The 17,243-nt window shown below is 47.8% G+C and overlaps 4 protein-coding genes and 1 pseudogene across 9 annotated transcripts; 1 reads left to right on the top strand and 4 right to left on the bottom strand.

The window, feature by feature from the left end:
• The first annotated feature begins 1,376 nt into the window (after window positions 1-1,376).
• LOC133901971 (protein EMSY-LIKE 3-like) lies at window positions 1,377-5,729 on the top strand. Of its 5 annotated transcripts, none has more exons than XM_062343533.1 (10): window positions 1,377-1,727; window positions 2,406-2,605; window positions 2,711-2,820; window positions 2,917-3,130; window positions 3,214-3,336; window positions 3,426-3,494; window positions 4,018-4,263; window positions 4,342-4,404; window positions 4,488-4,551; window positions 5,595-5,729. In XM_062343533.1, the coding sequence occupies exons 1-10, from the start codon at window positions 1,691-1,693 to the stop codon at window positions 5,642-5,644; spliced, it is 1,176 nt and encodes a 391-aa protein (XP_062199517.1). In that variant the 5' UTR covers window positions 1,377-1,690; the 3' UTR covers window positions 5,645-5,729. The 5 variants fall into 5 exon arrangements, with proteins under 5 accessions (XP_062199517.1, XP_062199516.1, XP_062199515.1 ...); XM_062343532.1 differs by lacking the exon at window positions 5,595-5,729 and adding an exon at window positions 4,844-5,351 and having other exon boundaries at window positions 2,412-2,605; XM_062343531.1 differs by lacking the exon at window positions 5,595-5,729 and adding an exon at window positions 4,847-5,351.
• Window positions 5,715-9,214, bottom strand: LOC133901970 (uncharacterized). The gene is made up of 3 exons (XM_062343529.1): window positions 8,646-9,214; window positions 8,076-8,502; window positions 5,715-6,868 (listed from the first exon to the last, which is right to left on the bottom strand). Exons 1-3 carry the CDS (start codon window positions 9,020-9,022, stop codon window positions 5,894-5,896), a joined length of 1,779 nt encoding a protein of 592 aa, XP_062199513.1. The 5' UTR covers window positions 9,023-9,214; the 3' UTR covers window positions 5,715-5,893.
• Window positions 9,215-10,211: 997 nt separating this feature from the next.
• Window positions 10,212-11,065, bottom strand: LOC133902363 (uncharacterized; annotated as a pseudogene).
• Window positions 11,066-12,546: 1,481 nt separating this feature from the next.
• Window positions 12,547-13,401, bottom strand: LOC133901164 (uncharacterized). Its single transcript, XM_062342437.1, has one exon. It carries the CDS (start codon window positions 13,055-13,057, stop codon window positions 12,728-12,730), a length of 330 nt encoding a protein of 109 aa, XP_062198421.1. The 5' UTR covers window positions 13,058-13,401; the 3' UTR covers window positions 12,547-12,727.
• A 987-nt stretch (window positions 13,402-14,388) lies between these two features.
• LOC133902435 (uncharacterized) lies at window positions 14,389-17,184 on the bottom strand. Of its 2 annotated transcripts, XM_062344024.1 has the most exons (3): window positions 16,761-17,184; window positions 14,614-14,790; window positions 14,389-14,501 (listed from the first exon to the last, which is right to left on the bottom strand). In XM_062344024.1, the coding sequence occupies exons 1-2, from the start codon at window positions 16,938-16,940 to the stop codon at window positions 14,617-14,619; spliced, it is 354 nt and encodes a 117-aa protein (XP_062200008.1). In that variant the 5' UTR covers window positions 16,941-17,184; the 3' UTR covers window positions 14,389-14,501; window positions 14,614-14,616. The 2 variants fall into 2 exon arrangements, with proteins under 2 accessions (XP_062200008.1, XP_062200007.1); XM_062344023.1 differs by having other exon boundaries at window positions 14,389-14,790; window positions 16,761-17,183.
• Window positions 17,185-17,243: the final 59 nt, after the last annotated feature.

Raw genomic sequence — 17,243 nt, 5'->3', positions numbered from 1 at the left:
TTTAATGCCCGTGAACATATATATCCCTCCAGATAAGCCAAGAGTTTGCAGTGGCCGCGAGTAGGACAATTAAAGCCCGCTTAAAAATCTAACTTTGCTAGTACAATACAGTAGGTCAGTGACATACCACTCCCTATCTTCTCCAGTCTATTCGACGTACCAGCAGAAAGAAAACCGCTCCGGGCCGTGCATGGCTCCACAAAGATGCTTGAGCACGCTCCTGAAGTACACGAAACCAGAGGTCGGTTAGTTCTTCGAGCACCAGCTGCTCGGCACAGAGATAAAAAGCTTCGACACTTTCTGTTTCTGGTCTTCCTAGTAACAGAATCCAATAATTGTCGAGACTGCCTTCGGGGCTGTTACATACGCGCAGCGTGCAGGAGGCTGGAGGCCCGTGATGAACACGGAGGAGACATATCGGTGTCAGTTCATCGGCGGCGGCGGTGGCGGCGGCGGTCGGAAGGATGACGCAAAACGGGTCGGGTCGGGTCGTGTTTGTGTAGGACTTACAGGCCTGCGGACCGGACAAACGAGACGGGCCGTGGTTGATGCGCGACGCAAGGGGCCCAGACCTTGCCCGCCCACCAAACAATTCTTCTCCTCAAGGTTCGTGCTCTGGATTTTTTTTATTTTAAGTTTTTTAAATAAAAAAATAGTAAATATATATGTTAGCTTTGAAAAATTGCAAATATATATTATTTCAATAGTTTTTTGAAATTTGATAGCATTAAAACGTAATATTTTTATTTTTATATATATCAACGGATCAACCATTGGAAAGGTAACAGACGGCTGTATTGATTCTACGTGACGGGACTCCCTCCGAACTCGGAAGTCCGATCCGTGGGTGATTTCGAATTTTCAGCCGAAGTTGGAATCTCCCTGCGCCAGCCGCCTGTTGCCATCCATGCTCGTGTTATTTTCTGGACGTGACAACCAAAAAGGAACCGAGTTCCCGTGCCAACGTTCCTTCTCCAAGTTCAAATTCTACTTGGAACTGCTTGTTAGGTCCTACTTAACACACATGAACTTCCAATATTTCGGCCATGGTCAAATTGTTTTGTATGATACCCAAATGGAGTCTAATTGTTGTATTTCTTACCAAAGTATTTTTTTTGGAATGCATCTCATTCCATCAACCAAATAGCACAGCCAAATCGCTGCCCAACTTGGCTACAAAGTTCTACGCATCATCATCGCACTTGACAAATTTAAGTGTTCCAAATGGAGTCTGATTGTTATATTCCTTACCAAAAATATTCTTGGAGCTGGTGTAAACAATAAGAACCAAAATACGATTCGTATTTTTATTCCCTTGCACGCGTGACCGCCTATAAAAGGGTACAACCGCCTCGTGGAGTCGTGGTATATATACAGAAAACCCCCGAAAACTATATACAGAAAACCCCCGAAAACTTGTAGCGACAAGAAGTGAAAACACTAACGCGGAAAAAGCAAATTCTTCAGGGGTGTAATAGAAAAAGTCACCTCCTAATTTCCCCATCTCCTTGAACCCTAACCTCTCGACCCCCTCGACCCCCCGCGTTCCCCAACTCTCATCCGACCGCGCTCCACCCCTGATTCGGCCTCGGAGCGCCCCGCAGGCCGCAGGGTTTGAGCCAGGCGGACCGGGGCCGTCCAGATCCGGGGTAATCGCCGTAGATTTCTGCGGTTTCCTCCCCGCGGGGTTATGAAGGCAGCGGGCTATGACCCCTACGATAGCAGCGGTGAGTTCCCCGAATCGAGCGGTGTGTTAGGCTGATTGATTTTTTGTGGTGGGGAATCCCCGTTCTGTGGGATAACTCGTAATTTTTAGCTTGGTTGTGTGTTGACCCGCTTCGATAATAATGTGTGAATAGATGCGTAGGCGCTGTCAGAAAAAAAATGTTGCAATTTGCCATGAATTTGTAATCAAGACTATAATAAAATAATGGACGGTCACTTTAGTAATGTAAATGCCCTAAGCTGCTTTCTTATAAAGATAGGACAATGGATAGCTTGCTGAAGTTTTTTTTAGGAAAATTAGCCAGGGACTTTTTCGTTGGGGTTTCACAGATAGAGGCTACAGAATAATCTAAATCGACGCTGTAAGTAGTTTTGTTTAATAAGTTGGACGCATCAAAAAAGATTTTCAGCTTTGCATTTATTGGTAGCCCAGGTTTGTGTTGATGATATCATGTCGCTTGCCTTCCCTTAGTAGCTCTGGGCTTCAGGCACAGTATGCCAAATTGTAAATTCTAGTTATAATCATAGTTGGTGCAGCAATCTTTTGGTTATTTACACAAGACATTTACATCTCACTTTGTGGTCCTTTGCTGGATTTCATGGTGTGATAAAGTTGATGACATGCAATCAACTTGTGCACTTCAGTTACTACAGTATTGATTCCTTTCCACTGGTTGTAGGGACAGATGATGATCTCCCCCCAGTCCAAAATAGGGGACTAAGAGGACGATCTTTCAGTGGGAATGGCCGAGTGCCTATCGGGACATTTCCTTACATGAAGGCACATCATGATTTGGAGAGCGAAATACACCGGGTTGAGCAAGATGCATATACCGGGGTTCTTAGAGCATTCAAAGTGCAATCTGATGCGATATCATGGGTATAACCACAATATGAAAGTTGTGCTGACAGTTTCCGCAATCACAACCTGGCCTGCCTTTTGTGCTGAGAATAAAATTAGTAAAATTAATATGCTTCTGTGTAGGAAAAAGAAAGTTTGATTACTGAACTCAGGAAAGAACTGAGGGTTTCTGATGAGGAGCACAGGGAGCTATTGAACAAAGTCAATGAAGATGGGTCCATCCGTCGAATGAGGTATTTCCAACTTTGTATATATGTGAGTGTTTACCTTTATCATCATGAGATAATCCTTAGTTAATTGTTTACACCAAAAAAAAAAAAACTCTTCAGGGAGTTGAGACAGGGAGGTGGAACTCAGAGTGGTCTGCATCGTGGCAGCAGGGCTCTATATGACGCAGAACCTGGGTCCAGTGCCAAGAGGCAAAAGACATCTCATTTGATTCCTTCGCAATCTGCAAGCCTTCAGTCTCCTATCATGCATTCCCACTCAGTTCCATCTGCAAAATGGGGGCCATTGTCAGCAAGGAGCAAGAAGGCAAAGACGGTAATGTTTGGAAAGTAGAATATTATGCATCATGTTCCTTGCATTCTGAGAACAAGTTTATGATGGTTTCTTGACTTGTACAGCCCATGCCACCGGCACTACCGTCTGTGGATCCAAGTTCATTAATCAACCGCAAAATTTATACAAGGTGGCCAGAAGACAACAACTTCTATGAGGCCACCATAACCAATTATAATCCCACGACGGTTTGTTCCAAATTTCACTGCTATTTGCTCCTTGATGCAGATAGGCATCTGTGTCAAGTAATCTCACCTACTCTCCCGATCCCTTTTAGGGTGAACACGCTCTTGTCTATGACATGGGCACACAAGCCGAGACTTGGGAGTCGGTCAGGCTTTGTGATGTAAGCACTGTTTGCCTGTAATGCTTATATTGTTTTCTATAACCCCTTTTCTTACACTTTGCCTCCATATTTGGTTGTGTGCTCTGCTTTCTGTACTGTTTTGAGTGTTTCTTTTTAGGTTATTTTTTCATTCCATTGGTCAGATGTTTTCTTCTAGACTTGGCTATGAATAATTCATATTTCTCATATGGTACCTGTGCTAGTCTCTGTTGATTGACTCCAACCAGTCACTGTGTGCTCATATACTGATGGTACCCCAATAAGCCTAAAATATAAAGATGAAAGAAATCATTGCTGCAGTTCTCTTGCCACAGTTATGTTTACAATGGTACCGTACCCTAAATATTAATATGTTTACTGATATATGGGGGTTGAATTTACTACTCAGAGAATCTAGGGTATGGAAATTTGTTGAATTAACATGTTTCATCTGTAGAAGAATTAAATTTTACCTGTTGAATTAGCCTGGCTGATTGCCACCAGATAATTATTCAATAGAAGATTGATAAACACTCCTTTGCAGATGGCACCTGAAGATATAAGATGGGATTTTGAAGGTCACGGGATTTCAAATCGAGATGGCTGGGGTCCTTCTGGTCCTGCGTTGAAGAGGCACCCAAGCAACAATGGTGCCATGGCAGGCAGGAGCAGAGGGAGAGGCAGGTTTTCAACAAATGATGCCATAAAGGATTACGTTCCACCTCAAAATGGCATCGATAGTAATATCGATCACATTGACATACCTAACACTGAAAGTGTTGTGATAGAGGTAAATTTCAATCAAGAAGTCAGACATCAAAAGGTAGCCATATATTTTCCCCCTCATAGTTGTATGTTCCCAACACAGGTGGAGAGAGTATTGTCCAATCCAAATATGCGTGAAATTGAAAAGGCAAGGAAACTGCTGAAAGTGAGTTGACTCTTGCTGTTAGATGGTACCATCCCTTCTATTCTTTACTTGAGAATTCTGATGCAAAATGGTTGTCTTTGTAGGATCAGGAGCAGTCATTACTCGATGCAATTGCCAGACTTGACGAGGCATCGGATAGTGAAAGTGGTAAGTTACTGGCCGTTTTCACCTTTGGATTACACTGTAGTAATAGCATCATTGAAGGGCAAGTAATATTAATCACGAGTGTAGTAGGTTTTCGGAACTGATACCACATCTCAATCATTAGAAAACATGATCCTTGGATGATTTTTATGGGAGATGTGGTTTTAACTGGAACATTGAAAGTCTTTGTAGATACAGTTACTAGTGGATGGCAGAAGCGTATATTCCTGGGTTGATGCATCAAACTTTGCGATTGCTACTTCACGTACTTTCCTAACCAGTTTTTGTATAACAGTAGATATGGCCACGGAAGGCCGAATGGGTTCTGCTGGTGACCACATGGGTAGGAATGGCATTGCTTGTTAATCGTTACAGCCAATGACTGTGGACGACCTACCTCGATTACTGAACAAAGAAACCATGTGATGGGAGATCTGTCATGCCAAAAAAAGTGTGTACTGGAAACAGTTGCTCCCTGAGAAGGTATTCTTTGGCTACTATACATTGCACACGAGAGGCAGGGAGATGCAACTGAAAGAAAAAGAAACTTTTCCGGCACCATTCCTTCAGGTGATTAGGGTGGTGGTATTTCCTGTGTAATAGACTAGAAGTAATTGTAATCTTTTAGAAATGATTATTAACACGAATATCCAAGATTCCAGAATTTAGTGCCAACAGATGTCTAACCCTGGTGTAGTACCAATCGTACCATAATGACTCATGGATGTACACTGAATTTTGCTGTGACCATGTCCCATTACCATTGTGTGTTGTAATGTAAAAAGGGAATTGTTTGTTTCCAAGTATTCACGCGTAAGGGGGGTGGCACATTGAGATCTGTCTGGCAGTATTGAAGGTCGCCTATTCGATCCACTCTCACCGCAAGATTCTGCTTTGCTTCACCTAAATATATTTTGTTTCCTCTAGATAACGTATTCTGTTTCTGTTTTCCAGTGGACCTGCGTAACTAGTTGTCGATCTTTTTGTTCTTCAATTTTTCTATGTGCGCTATAAATTCATTCTGGCATTGCATCATTTGCTACCAGGATCAAGCACGGGGAAAAGGAAGAAACACCAATACGTTCTTGAAAATTGAAGGAGAGGCGAGCCTTTCGATGGATGTATGATTGATTAAGCGATCCCTGATCAGTTGAAGCAGACCAAGATGAGAACCAAAAACATCATTGATTCATGCAACCATTACAGCATGCTACTAGTCGCACTAAAACTCTCCAAAAGCTGCAATTAACCTGCAAACGCAGGTGATGTACACACAGCTGAAACTGCAACTTCACTTGCTAGCTGCTACCAAGTACCGACTACTCTGCATCTACCATCGTCATTCCTACCTTCTCCCTCCACGCTTGGACGCCGGCGGTGGCTTCTCCGACCTGTTCGTCTTCGCCCTCTTGGACGGCGGCGGCGTTGCCGGCTCAGGGCCTCGTTTCAACGGCCGCCCCACGCTTCTCTTCGTCGCGCCAGCCTTACCGCCCCTCTTGGAGCCAGCGCGGCCGGCGCTCTCCTTCCGGCCAGATCCTCTCTTCCGGGTCTTCTGCTGCTCCGCCGCCGCTGCCGACCGCTTCCGAGTAGTCCCCAGCGGCGACCCCCTCTTCTTTGAGGGCGACGAGCCCTGGTTCAGCCGTTTCAGGAAGTCCACGGCGTTGCGCTTCTTCGCGAGGCCGCCTGCGGCCGCGGCGACGCCGCCTTTCTTGTCAGCCTTCCTTGCTCCTTCCGTCGCTGCCGCGTCATCCGCCTCCTTTGCCGGATTCAGGCTTAGAGCCATCGAGTTCTTGGCGGCGCCCCGGCTCTTCTTCGTCCTCAACCCCCAAGCCTTGTCCTTGGTCGCTGTCGCCACGGCCTTCTTCTCCCCCTCGCTCTCCTCTTCACCCTCAGCGTCACCCTTTTCAGCGCTCTCCTCCTTCCTGACGGCCGCCGCGGCCTTAGTGATGGAGCTTCGCTTGCGGCAAACAATCAGCGGCTTCCCCTTCTCGATTAGCGACCCGACGATGTCAGCGCCCGCCGGCGCCGGCCCCACCGCGGCCGCCGGCACAGCAACATGTTCTTGCTTCGGCTCACGGAGCAACGCCGCAGCGTGCTCGGTGACGAGCGCGCGGGCCTCGACTGCCGCGGCGTGCTCCGGGACGGAGCGCGGGAAGAAGACGACGGCGTTGGTGCAGAGGAGGAGCAGGTCGCGGTAGAACTCGTGCGCGGGGTAGCAGTAGTCGTCGTGGGCGCGCGAACCGGTCGACGCGTCCAGCTTGCCCCGCACGAGCTCCAGGTCCACGTGGCGCCTGATCGTGCCTCGATACGCGGCGCCCTCCTGCAAGTGGATTGGATTGACCCGGACATAAACAAAAGCTACGGGGCAAAAAAAAAAAAGAAAAGAAAATAACGGGCAACAAAAATATCTGTGAGCATCGTGACATCATCAAGATACATCCGATTGATTGCTACGCTGCACCCAAGCGAAAAAGTTGGCAACTTTCCTTTCTTCTGAATTTTCACACGATTGGTAAATCAACAACCACTCGACGTTTGTATTTATAAAAAGACTCTCCATTTACAATCCTGTTTGAAAATAAGAAATTTCACATGAATTTTATAAGAAACCGGTTGGTTATTGTATGGACAGGGAAAAATCACACGTTCTATTCTGATGTTGATTATTGAAGTTGGAACCAAAACAGGCTGAAACAGTACAGAGGAAGTAGTGCACACTCCTCTTCCCATCCATTCGCCGTTACCAACAGTGGCAGGCGCAAGATGGAGTACTCTCTCCGCCCATCTCTTCTTTTCTCCGTGAAGCCCCGCGCACCTCTCAAATCCGTCCCTGCCTTTTTTTTTTCTTAAAGAGAAGACACACTCAGGGCGAAATCAGATCCAAATCGAGAGGTATACGTACGGTTACTATTTATAAAATTACTGTTTATCACTCTTATGTTTAATAATAATTTTAGATAGGAGAGGGTGTATGTACACTCATCAGCTACAACGTAACTTCGCCCCTGCACTCACACAGCTAGACAGTAGTTGCACGAACGTCTTCAGAGGAACGCTAGGCTTAAACCTGAATCGCTCCTCCAAAAACTGCACATGAGCTACACGAGCATCTTAGAGGAAGCGCTAAAGCTTAAACCTAAATCGCTCTCCCAAAAACCGCCTCAAGAAACAGTTGGCTCGGCGCCTACCTACCGCAACAAACTTGGACTCATCCAAGTCAGCAAGGCATATGCCATTTCACAAGTAAGCGCGCTCCCAGTCCCAGCTCAAACAAGTATGTTGCACGAAAATCAGGTAGGTCACGGATTAGCGCGGCCATCATGCATGCCACATGCGTGCCTAAACTTATCCATAATAATTCCATATAATCCAGAGACCCGTTAATCAAGGGTGGGACCCAAAGCCTGACAGGTTACAAGAGTCAGCCCTTTTTACACCGGCTTTTACGATTTTACCCCCACCGAATTTTTAACCTGGTAACGTCCCGCGGGTGAAAACGGCGAGCAGAACGGTGAGATTTACTGTACCTCGCTTTCGTGTTCGTGTAGCCGCTGCAGCACGGAACCGAGCTTGGCCGTGACCGCGTCGAGCAGGGCGGCCAACGGCTGCGATTGAGCGGGGAGGCGGCGCGCCGACGCCGCCTCCTCGTCGGTGGCACCTGCCTTCCACCGCCGGAGGCACAGGCTCGCCGAGCTCCGCACGTCGCTGCTCTCCTTGGACGCGGCCGCTGACTCGCCGGACGCCTCCTGCTTCGCCACCTCCTCCTCCTTGACGCCGCCCTGGTGGCCGAGGTGCTTGGGGGGCTTCAGATCTGTGGAGTTGGACTCCCGGCACGACCGTCCGGGCTCCTCGCCGGAGAGCAGGTTGTTCCCGCTAACCTCGTCCGGCTTGGCCTCGCCAGAGACGCTCCGCTCCCTCTCCTCTCTGAGCCGTTTCACTTTCGACTGCAGCGTCCTGCGCGAATTAAAAAAACCGAACTTTTTCCATTAAAAAAGTGGCGAACTCGATCGCCATCAAACGGCTAGGAAAACGGGGGGAGGGTTTTCAAAAGGTAGTTTTTCTAGTTTGGATTTTTTTTTTCTCTTTCGATTCCATACCCGATTGAGAGATCGCATCGCTCGACGTCGCGCCGGAGCTCGGCGACGCGCAGCCGCCGGAGCTCGTCCACCCACCCCTCGGCGGCGGAGGCGTCGGGGTCCTCCTCCTCCTCCCCCTCCCCGCCGCTGCCGACGGTGGAGAAGCGGCGGTGGAGGTGGCGGAAGCGGAGGCGGCAGCTGTTCGGCGTGAGGCCGGGCCGGGCCGCGAGGGGGCTCCGCGTCTGCACCTCCATGGCCACCGAGTCCCAGCTCGCCGTGCCGTGCCGGGTCACGGCGCACGCCAGGAGGAGCTCCTCCAGCGTCCCCCAGATCTCCCCGCCCCGCACCGCCGCCTCTGGCTCCGGCGACACGTCGGTGCCGTCCGACCCGTCTGCCATCCTGTGTGCTCGCCCCGTAAGGCGGTGGTGCTAGTGGTGGTGTGGTCTCAGCCTGCGTCCCTTCCTGCTCCGTTGCTTTCCCCCGTCACTTTTCTCCTCGGCCCGGTTTGATTTTTATTGGTAAAGAAAATGGCATGCTGGTCATGGCGGCCAGCGCGCGTCCTCGCACTCGCAGGCAATTCCTGCGTTCCCCGGGGGTGGTTTTGGAAGGAGGAGGAGGGAGCTGTTTTCAAACTGGGACCCACACGCATCTATTTTCCATTAATTCTCATATTGCCTCCAGTTTGTTTCCACTTATCAATAGTTTTTTTCTTAAAAACTGATAAACTGAAACAAACATCAAATTTATTATTAGTTTATAGTTCTTCTAATAAGCTGATTTTTTATGAAATAAATTAAAAGCTAATAAACTAACTGAGATCAACTTTTAAAAAAAACTGGTGTGCTAAGAGACTACAAATTAAGCTCATAAGTTAACCGTTTTCTCAAAAACTATAAACAATTTATTAGATAAATTTTTTTTTTAAAATCTATAAATTTTAGCTATATCAAACACGACCTATGTAATTACACTTGGGCATATACATGCGACACCTCTAAGTGGACCGCGTGTCAGCCAGAACGGCTTCGCAGCTGCTACTGGTGGTCTATGTCGGTTAGCTTGGCAGGCACAAGCTACACGACTACACTACGCAACAGAATAAACTGATGGAGCTAAGCTAGGTCAAAAGCATCCAAGATCCAATCATGGGAAAGCTTCAACTTCAAGGTGGATCCTGGCGAGTTTGCGAGTAGCTTGGCAAGCTAGCTTTAAATTTAAATCCGTCGACTGTCGTGTTGGACCGAATTGATTTGGTGCATGTGAATGTTTTCGACTGCAGCAGTTCAATTTGGACACATGTGCCGAATCTAACATCGATCCTAGCCCCGAATGGGTGGTGAAGAGGGATGGTGTTGAATTGAACAGGGCATTTGCATAGTCTGAATTGAACGGTTTGGAGATTTGAAGGAACTGGGCATGACAGACCATTCTTTTCCTAATTCGAATTTTCAGGAGCCTTTATTCCTACTTTAGGAACCAAATAGCAAAAGATGGCTTGGAATTTACTTTAGGAGCTTCAAGGGGAATGAGTGTGAAGTCTACCAATACTTGTCTCACGTGTCACCTCCAGTTACCTCAACCTCAGAGTCAGAGGAACAGTGTCCGTTGCGGAGGAAGCAGTGTTGCTGCCAACCTTCGAGCGTCGCCTTTACCGGCCAGCGAAATACCGCCACTGATATTGACATGCAGGTCCTCAACGGCATGCCGCAGCATGATGCTCTCTGCATTCAGCGCGTCCAGCTGCATCCTCATGAGTGAGAATTCCTCTCCATCACCAGCCGGTGCCGTCTCTTTTCTTCATCTTGTCCGCTTCAGACTGAGAAGATGCGTGCGACGTATGCTAAATGGTGATCCTGTTCATCACCAGCAGCAACAGCTTGCTGATGGTGAGGCTCCCTGCCTTGCACCCGCACCCATCGTTGACGTTCGCCGCAAACCCGTTCACACCAAACGAGAACGCCGTGTGCGTGTCGCGGTCGAGGTCGCGGTCATTGCCATTGGTGGTGAGGTTGGCCATCTTGATTGCTAGCGGCACCAGGAAGGGGCGGGGGCGGGGGGCAGGGGCAAGCGGGCGAAGGCGGGGAGCGGATGACAATGGCGAAGTCCTCGATGCAAAGCTTTAAGAGGAGCGAGAATGCAGGCATGTTGGAGGAGAGGAAGTTGAACTCGGCGTCGAGCGTGAAAGGCATGCGGGGCGGGGGACCCCAGTGGCCCCAGCCCCGTGCGGACGGAGAGCACGAAGGGCTGGAGCGGGTTGTTGGGTTGTACGAGAGGCGGAGGGATGGGTTGCTGGGGAACGCTGTGGAGAGGTTGAAGCGGGAGATCCTTGGCGTCGCCCCCACTGTGAGGCCCAAGAGGAAGGGGAGACCGAGCACACCGACCGGCACCTTGGCGTGCAGCAGCGGACGGTCGTCGTCACGGAATTTGATTGACGCCTTCATGGTGGGCGCGCCTAAGGTTAGGGCTTGGGGTGCTTGGATTGTGGATTTGCATCATTGGTGAGGAGGCGAGGGAATTGGGGGTAGAGGTTACGCCATCACGGAGGTCGGGGAGACGGCGGCGGTCGTGGCCGAATATAATTAGGGGAGTAGGTCGGGAGGGGACTAGAGTTTGGACTTTCACGGCTCGGTCTGTTGTGTCTTGTGTCACATCGCACCATATTCACTAGGTAGCCTATCGTGTCATGCCGTGTCAGCACGAGTCAACTCTAAGAAGGTCTAAGTAAAGCCCTCGGTACATCATGTTGTCGTCGTGTCGTACCAAGTTAGGTATGGCCCTGCTTCATGTCGCCTGATATTGCTTACATATTTATCTTTTTATCATCTTATACTTGTGTTTCTCGTGCTCATCCATCTCTCTCATGCTCATCCATCTCTCTCATGCTCTATATCGTTAGACAATTCTTACATATTTATATTTTATCATTTCACACTTGTGTCTCTCATGCTTATATATTTATATCTTATCATCTCTCACCAAACGAACAACCCTTTAGTGTGTCACACTTTGTATCAGAGAGATTAGAGGATAAACACAAGAAAATGATCATATAGATTGTGTCGTGCACTTTTCGTGTTGCGTCGGCACGAGCACGATCCAACTATCATGCCATATTGTCACGCCCACCGTACCAGGGTCCTAGGCATGGTATTTCACTCATTTTCGTGTCGTACCGGCCTATTTCAAAATATTTTGTGCATGTCATGTTTTGAGCTACGCCAAAATATCGTGCCATGAGCGGCCTAGAAATGGCACGACTCAAATCCCAGAGGGGACTGATTGAAATGGGGAGGAGGTGGGAATGGGAATGGGATTGGATTGCGTGTGGAGCTGGACCGACCGTTTGTTTTCTCTTTTACCTCGCCGCTTTTTTCATTTTTACCGCTGATTTAGCTCATTTAGGTTTTTTACCGGAAGCTCATTTAGGTGTTTTAGCGGAGGAAGATAATTTAGTTGGGGGGACAGTAAAGTGCTTTGTTTTGGTTATAGAATGGCAAAATTTCAAAACGGACTTTATATTTGTAAGTTTTGAATTTAAAAGTATAAAAATAAAAAGATTCATAAAATGTTATGTTTTGGGCTCTGGGGCCGGCTCTATTAATGATTCCCGAGCGAGACGGGCCACGTCCACATTCGGTCCGCGCAACTGAGAAGCCTGCTGCAGGAAAAAAAAAAGGTTGGTAACTCGCAGGCCAGCTTCCACAAGGTTGGGCTAGGCCCAGACAAAGGTCTCGCTCTCAAATTCCTTAATCACCATTCTCTCTAAAAAAAATCATTAATCGCCATTCGCTCTAGAGAAATCCTTAATCACCATGCTTGCAAAACTTCCTTCGACGAGAAAATTTTGGAAACCTCGTCCATCTATTCCTTTTTCTTCTCTTATTCACCTCAAATCTGTCATATTATATTTTAAATTACTGTATCCTACATTGATTCTAGATGTGCAGTTGCTAATCTTATATGGTACATATGTACATAGTACAAACAAACTGTCCAACTCGCTACAAATCAATTCTAAACACAATTTTAAAAAACAATAAATTCTAAACAAACAATCAGTCTCTACTTCACAAATGCAAAGATGAAAGGGAAGCTCCTATAAATCACTGGACAGTAGCGTGCCTGCACGACCGCGCTTGCCAGGACACGCCCTCCTCGGCCATCCACGCCCCGTCGTCGAAGTTGCGCGCGTAGCTGGCCGAATCGTACTTGAACCCCGGCGCCGCCACCTCCGCGCGCCGCGCCGCGGCGGCCACCCTCCCGCCCCGCAGCCTCCACCGCCGGCGCGCGGCGTACAGCCGGGCGACCCCCGCCGCGGCCCGCTTCAGCGCCACCCACGCCCTCGCGGCCCGCTTCAGCGCCGCCCACGCCCTCACGGCCGCGCACGCGCCTCCCTCGGCCTGCGACAGCCTCCGGTAGTACGTGACGCCCATCGCCGCACGAGAGCTTCAGCCTTCTCTGCTTCGTTCCTCGCGACGTGCACACGCCGAGCTGCTTGGTTTGGTGGTGATCGCGGACTCGCGAGGGTCCTTTGTAACCGTGGCGCGAAGGCCTAGGAAATGACCTTGATGCCATCGCAATGCGCGCGTGTTTCGAGGGTATTTTGGGGTTCTCCGGGCGGGCATTTCGTGGAGTTGGATCGCACAACGTTTTCGGTCCAGCCGGGCAGTGGGGCCTCCGGCTTTCTCTTCGGCTCCCCAGCTGCCAAATGGACCCACCACTACGGATGGTTTTCCGTATACTCTAATCAATGCTCATCGCTGGCATTTCGAGGCTAAAGTATAGTTATTTTCCAAGATGGCATAACTCAAAGTTACAGCTTCTAATTTTATATCAGATTTTATGTTTGTAGGTTTAAATAAAACGATTTAAATATATTTTTAGATTAAAATATAATTCAAATAATTTATCTAAATATTTTTAGTGTATCTAAAGCTCTAGCTCTATGATTTTTTAAGTTAATAATATTCAGGTCTAAGGACTTTTGAAGTTAGAGCTTAGATAAATAGAACTAGACGTGCATAAGCTGGGATAAACTACGGGCTGGCTGATTTGCGTTAGTTGAACTGAACCGGGAATGCCAGTTGCTGCACTAAGCTTTGTTTGAACATTCTTGGGAAGTTCCAAACTAGCTGTTATGAACGAAAGAGTTTTGTTTATAACTTGGCAGGGGTGTTTAAAGGTGGCGTCAGACCATACTAAGCCACTGACAGCTTCTGGCGTCTAATTAGCTGGAACACCGACACAATCTGATACACCCACTAGGCCACTACAGAATAGTTGACCAATTATACTCTCATATTCATAAATTCATAGAGCATGCACTGAGTTGTTTACCGGGCAATAACCCGTAAACGTATCTGGGAGGAAGAACAAGTAATGGCAACTGACAACAATCTTCCATCATCACCGAGTCCCATTGCAGCTGGTCGCCCATTTTTAATGAACAAACAAGACAGGCTTTAACGTCAGCAGATATATTACTCTGTCTACACACATTTCAGGATTTCCTGTACAAGAAAAAAAAAATCCAATTCGAATCAAAATATGATCTTAGCAAGACTAAGGGTCTATCTTAATTCCAGCTGAGTACACGCCCAGTTCACCTCTCATTTCTTTGCCTTGGAGAAAAGAAGGCAATTATACGAATTCATATTCTGAAATTCATAGTGCCTGCACTGAGCTGGTTTTCCGGGCAATAACCTGTAAACATTTCTTGGACGAAGAACAAGAGCAAGGCATCGCAACTGACAGCAATCTTCCATCATCACTAAGTCCTGTTGCAGCTGGTCTAGTTGCCCATCTTTAATGAACAAATCAAGATAGTCTTTACCACCAGTAGATATAGTATTCTGACTATGCACATTTCAGGATTTCCTGTACAATAAAAAAAAGAATCCAAAACGAATAAAAATAAGGGCTTAGCGAGACTATGGTTCTATCTTAAGTCCAGCTGAGTACACAAGCTAGCTCCTCGGTGACAGTTCACCTCTCATTTCTTTGCCTTGGAGAAACGAAGGCACCTGTACTTCTCGCCACTGACGGTGATTTCTAGGGCTCCATCTTGGTTGTCTTGGCTGGAGGCAGTTCCCATGAGGACACTCTTTTCCTTCTCCAAGTTCTCCTTCTCCATCTTCAGCCTGGCTTCTTGCCGCGCAATCTCAGCCTGTTAGAGATGCAACTGAAGAAGTCATGTTGCAGGTCCCTAAATCACAGTTAATATTGAGGAACTGGGAAACATAGTAAATCAGATACGCTTGACTTTCACTATCAAAATGATTCTTAACATAAGGAAGATACAGGTAGGTCCAGAATAGAATATTACACAAGATTCTGCTAAAATTCATACTGCTCTAACACAGTTCAAACACATTGAAAGAGTACGTGCTTTAAATTATCTCGATCCTAATCAGACAAAAGAGAGACAACTTTAACACGTCACACTACAATACCACAGGGCATGAAATCACTGTTAATGCTGATGATCCAGAAAGCTACCAAACGATTAAGCACTTCAATTTATCTATAAAAATAGCCTTGTTACAGTCAGAAAGTAAATTTGCACTAAATCCCCACTTAATATACACTTCAAATTAAGCTTCCGAATACAAATAACCAGTTACCATTAAACTCAATTATGGTCAGATTCTGCCAAGAGAACATATCCTTTTGGCATGACAGCACAAGGTATGAGCACTTGGACATTGCAAGTATCTCAACCACGGCCATAATATAATACCTTAGAGGTAATCGATTATTTGCCATTGAATAAGTCCCGGTTTTGTGATTTGCCATTGAATAAGTCCCGTTTCACTCCATACCATCTGGGTTTCAAATTTCCTCACTCCATGCCATCTGGCAATGGCATGGAGTGGGAAAAAATTGAAATCTTGATGGCATGAAGTGAAAGTAGACTTATCTGATGGAAAATCGTGAATTGGGAACTGCTCCCATGGCATACGGTGGATTTATTCAGTAACTTAAGAGTCAGCATAGCTGACCAGACCATAATACATGGACAAAAATGCAATGTGGTAAAGACATAACTACACTACCGAAACAATAGCAAGTAAACATGTAAGGAGCATCAAGCTAAATGGGTGTAATCAGCTTCCACAAGTGAAGCAACAAGGACTAGATATATCTTTATTGTAGCGGTACTACCATGCTAGTCATGGCAAGGAAATAAAATATTAACAGCAGGTAAAAAAAAGAAGAAGCTAAATTCAAACATGGAGTGAACCTCAACCTTTTATATCTTTGGATCTAGATCTAGTGGCTGATCTCCTCCCCTGTACAAACTCTCTACGCCCAATGCTAACTCCCCTCCCTCCTCCACTTGGCACCACCACCCCTCCATCCTCCTACTTGAACCTCTTCCTCTGCCCTGTGCCCTCAACTTCCCTCACCTTTCTTCCTCAACCTAGCAAGTCCGCGCTCCATTGCAGCGCCATCCTTCCCCGTCTTTGACGGCTCCTGCCGCCATCTCCTAACCACTCCTCTAGTCCTCTTTGTCCTGCAGACCTACACCCCTATCCTGCAAGCCATGGCTGGTGGCGCCTCAGCCACCATGCTGTGAGCCTTCCACTCATCGCCTCCTAGATAATTCTATGGGGACAGTGAACCACAACCCCAAACCGGCAACCCTGACCCTAAAGCTCGCCCAAGAAGAAGCTGGGCTCACCCGGGCACGAATCTTGGCGTGGTATCTAAGATTTGAAATTAGGATGATTTCATCAGGGTGAGAGCTATCAAAAGCGTATCTAACATGCAATGACTAATTACCGAACACTGTAGAATAGCACGCCTGAACCTCAGACCTCAGAGATCTCCACGGGAACAAGATACCGCTAGATGGGGAAAGCAGCTCCCCATGTCCTAACATGTAGTGATTACTGATAAATCAACATCATCAACCTAAACTACCTCACATCAATGGCTCCCCAACTTTGGATTTCATTTCGGAGATCGCGTGACTATATGCAGATTACAAGTACTGAATAAGTGGAAAATTAAAATGCGTCAGTACTGTGCAACAGCAACTAATCACCATCAACCATCGACAGCACCCAAGTAGCGCGCATGAGTTTTTTCAAGTTTACACGATTATGGGAGCGAGAATGTTGCGGGGATTACCTCGCGGCGGGAGAGTTCGGCCTTCCAGGCGGACTCCCGTTCGGCGACCTCGCGCTCGCGCTCCTCGATGTAGCTCTGCATCTCGCGCTCCTTCATGATGCGGTCCTGGATGTCCGCGTCCAGTGCCTCCTGCAGCTCCTTCACGAACCGGTCCACCACCGCCTTGATCCGCACCGACATCCCGCCCCGTGTCCCAGCCAAGTCACAAGGTCACCACAGCCAGCCCGCTCCCCGTATTCCCTTGCGTCTCGCTATAGGCGGCGGTCGCCGGCGATCTCCATGGGCGGGCGGGGCAGCTAGGGTTCCGAGGTGGCGAGGTGGGCGCCGGAATTTCGTGGGCCGCTGGTTCACTTTCTTGTCGTTTGGGCGCTTGCGCTGTTCCGCCGCGTCCGTGTGGAAGAGAGGAGGCGGGGCCCAGCGGCAGCGAGCCGAGTCAGCGTCTGCACGTTTCTGCAATGCTTGTTCGTCTGCACGTTTCGAAGA

This window comes from Phragmites australis, chromosome 20, assembly GCF_958298935.1.
Source record: "Phragmites australis chromosome 20, lpPhrAust1.1, whole genome shotgun sequence".
Taxonomy (NCBI): domain Eukaryota; kingdom Viridiplantae; phylum Streptophyta; class Magnoliopsida; order Poales; family Poaceae; genus Phragmites; species Phragmites australis.
This window is presented reverse-complemented; position numbering and strand designations above follow the sequence as displayed.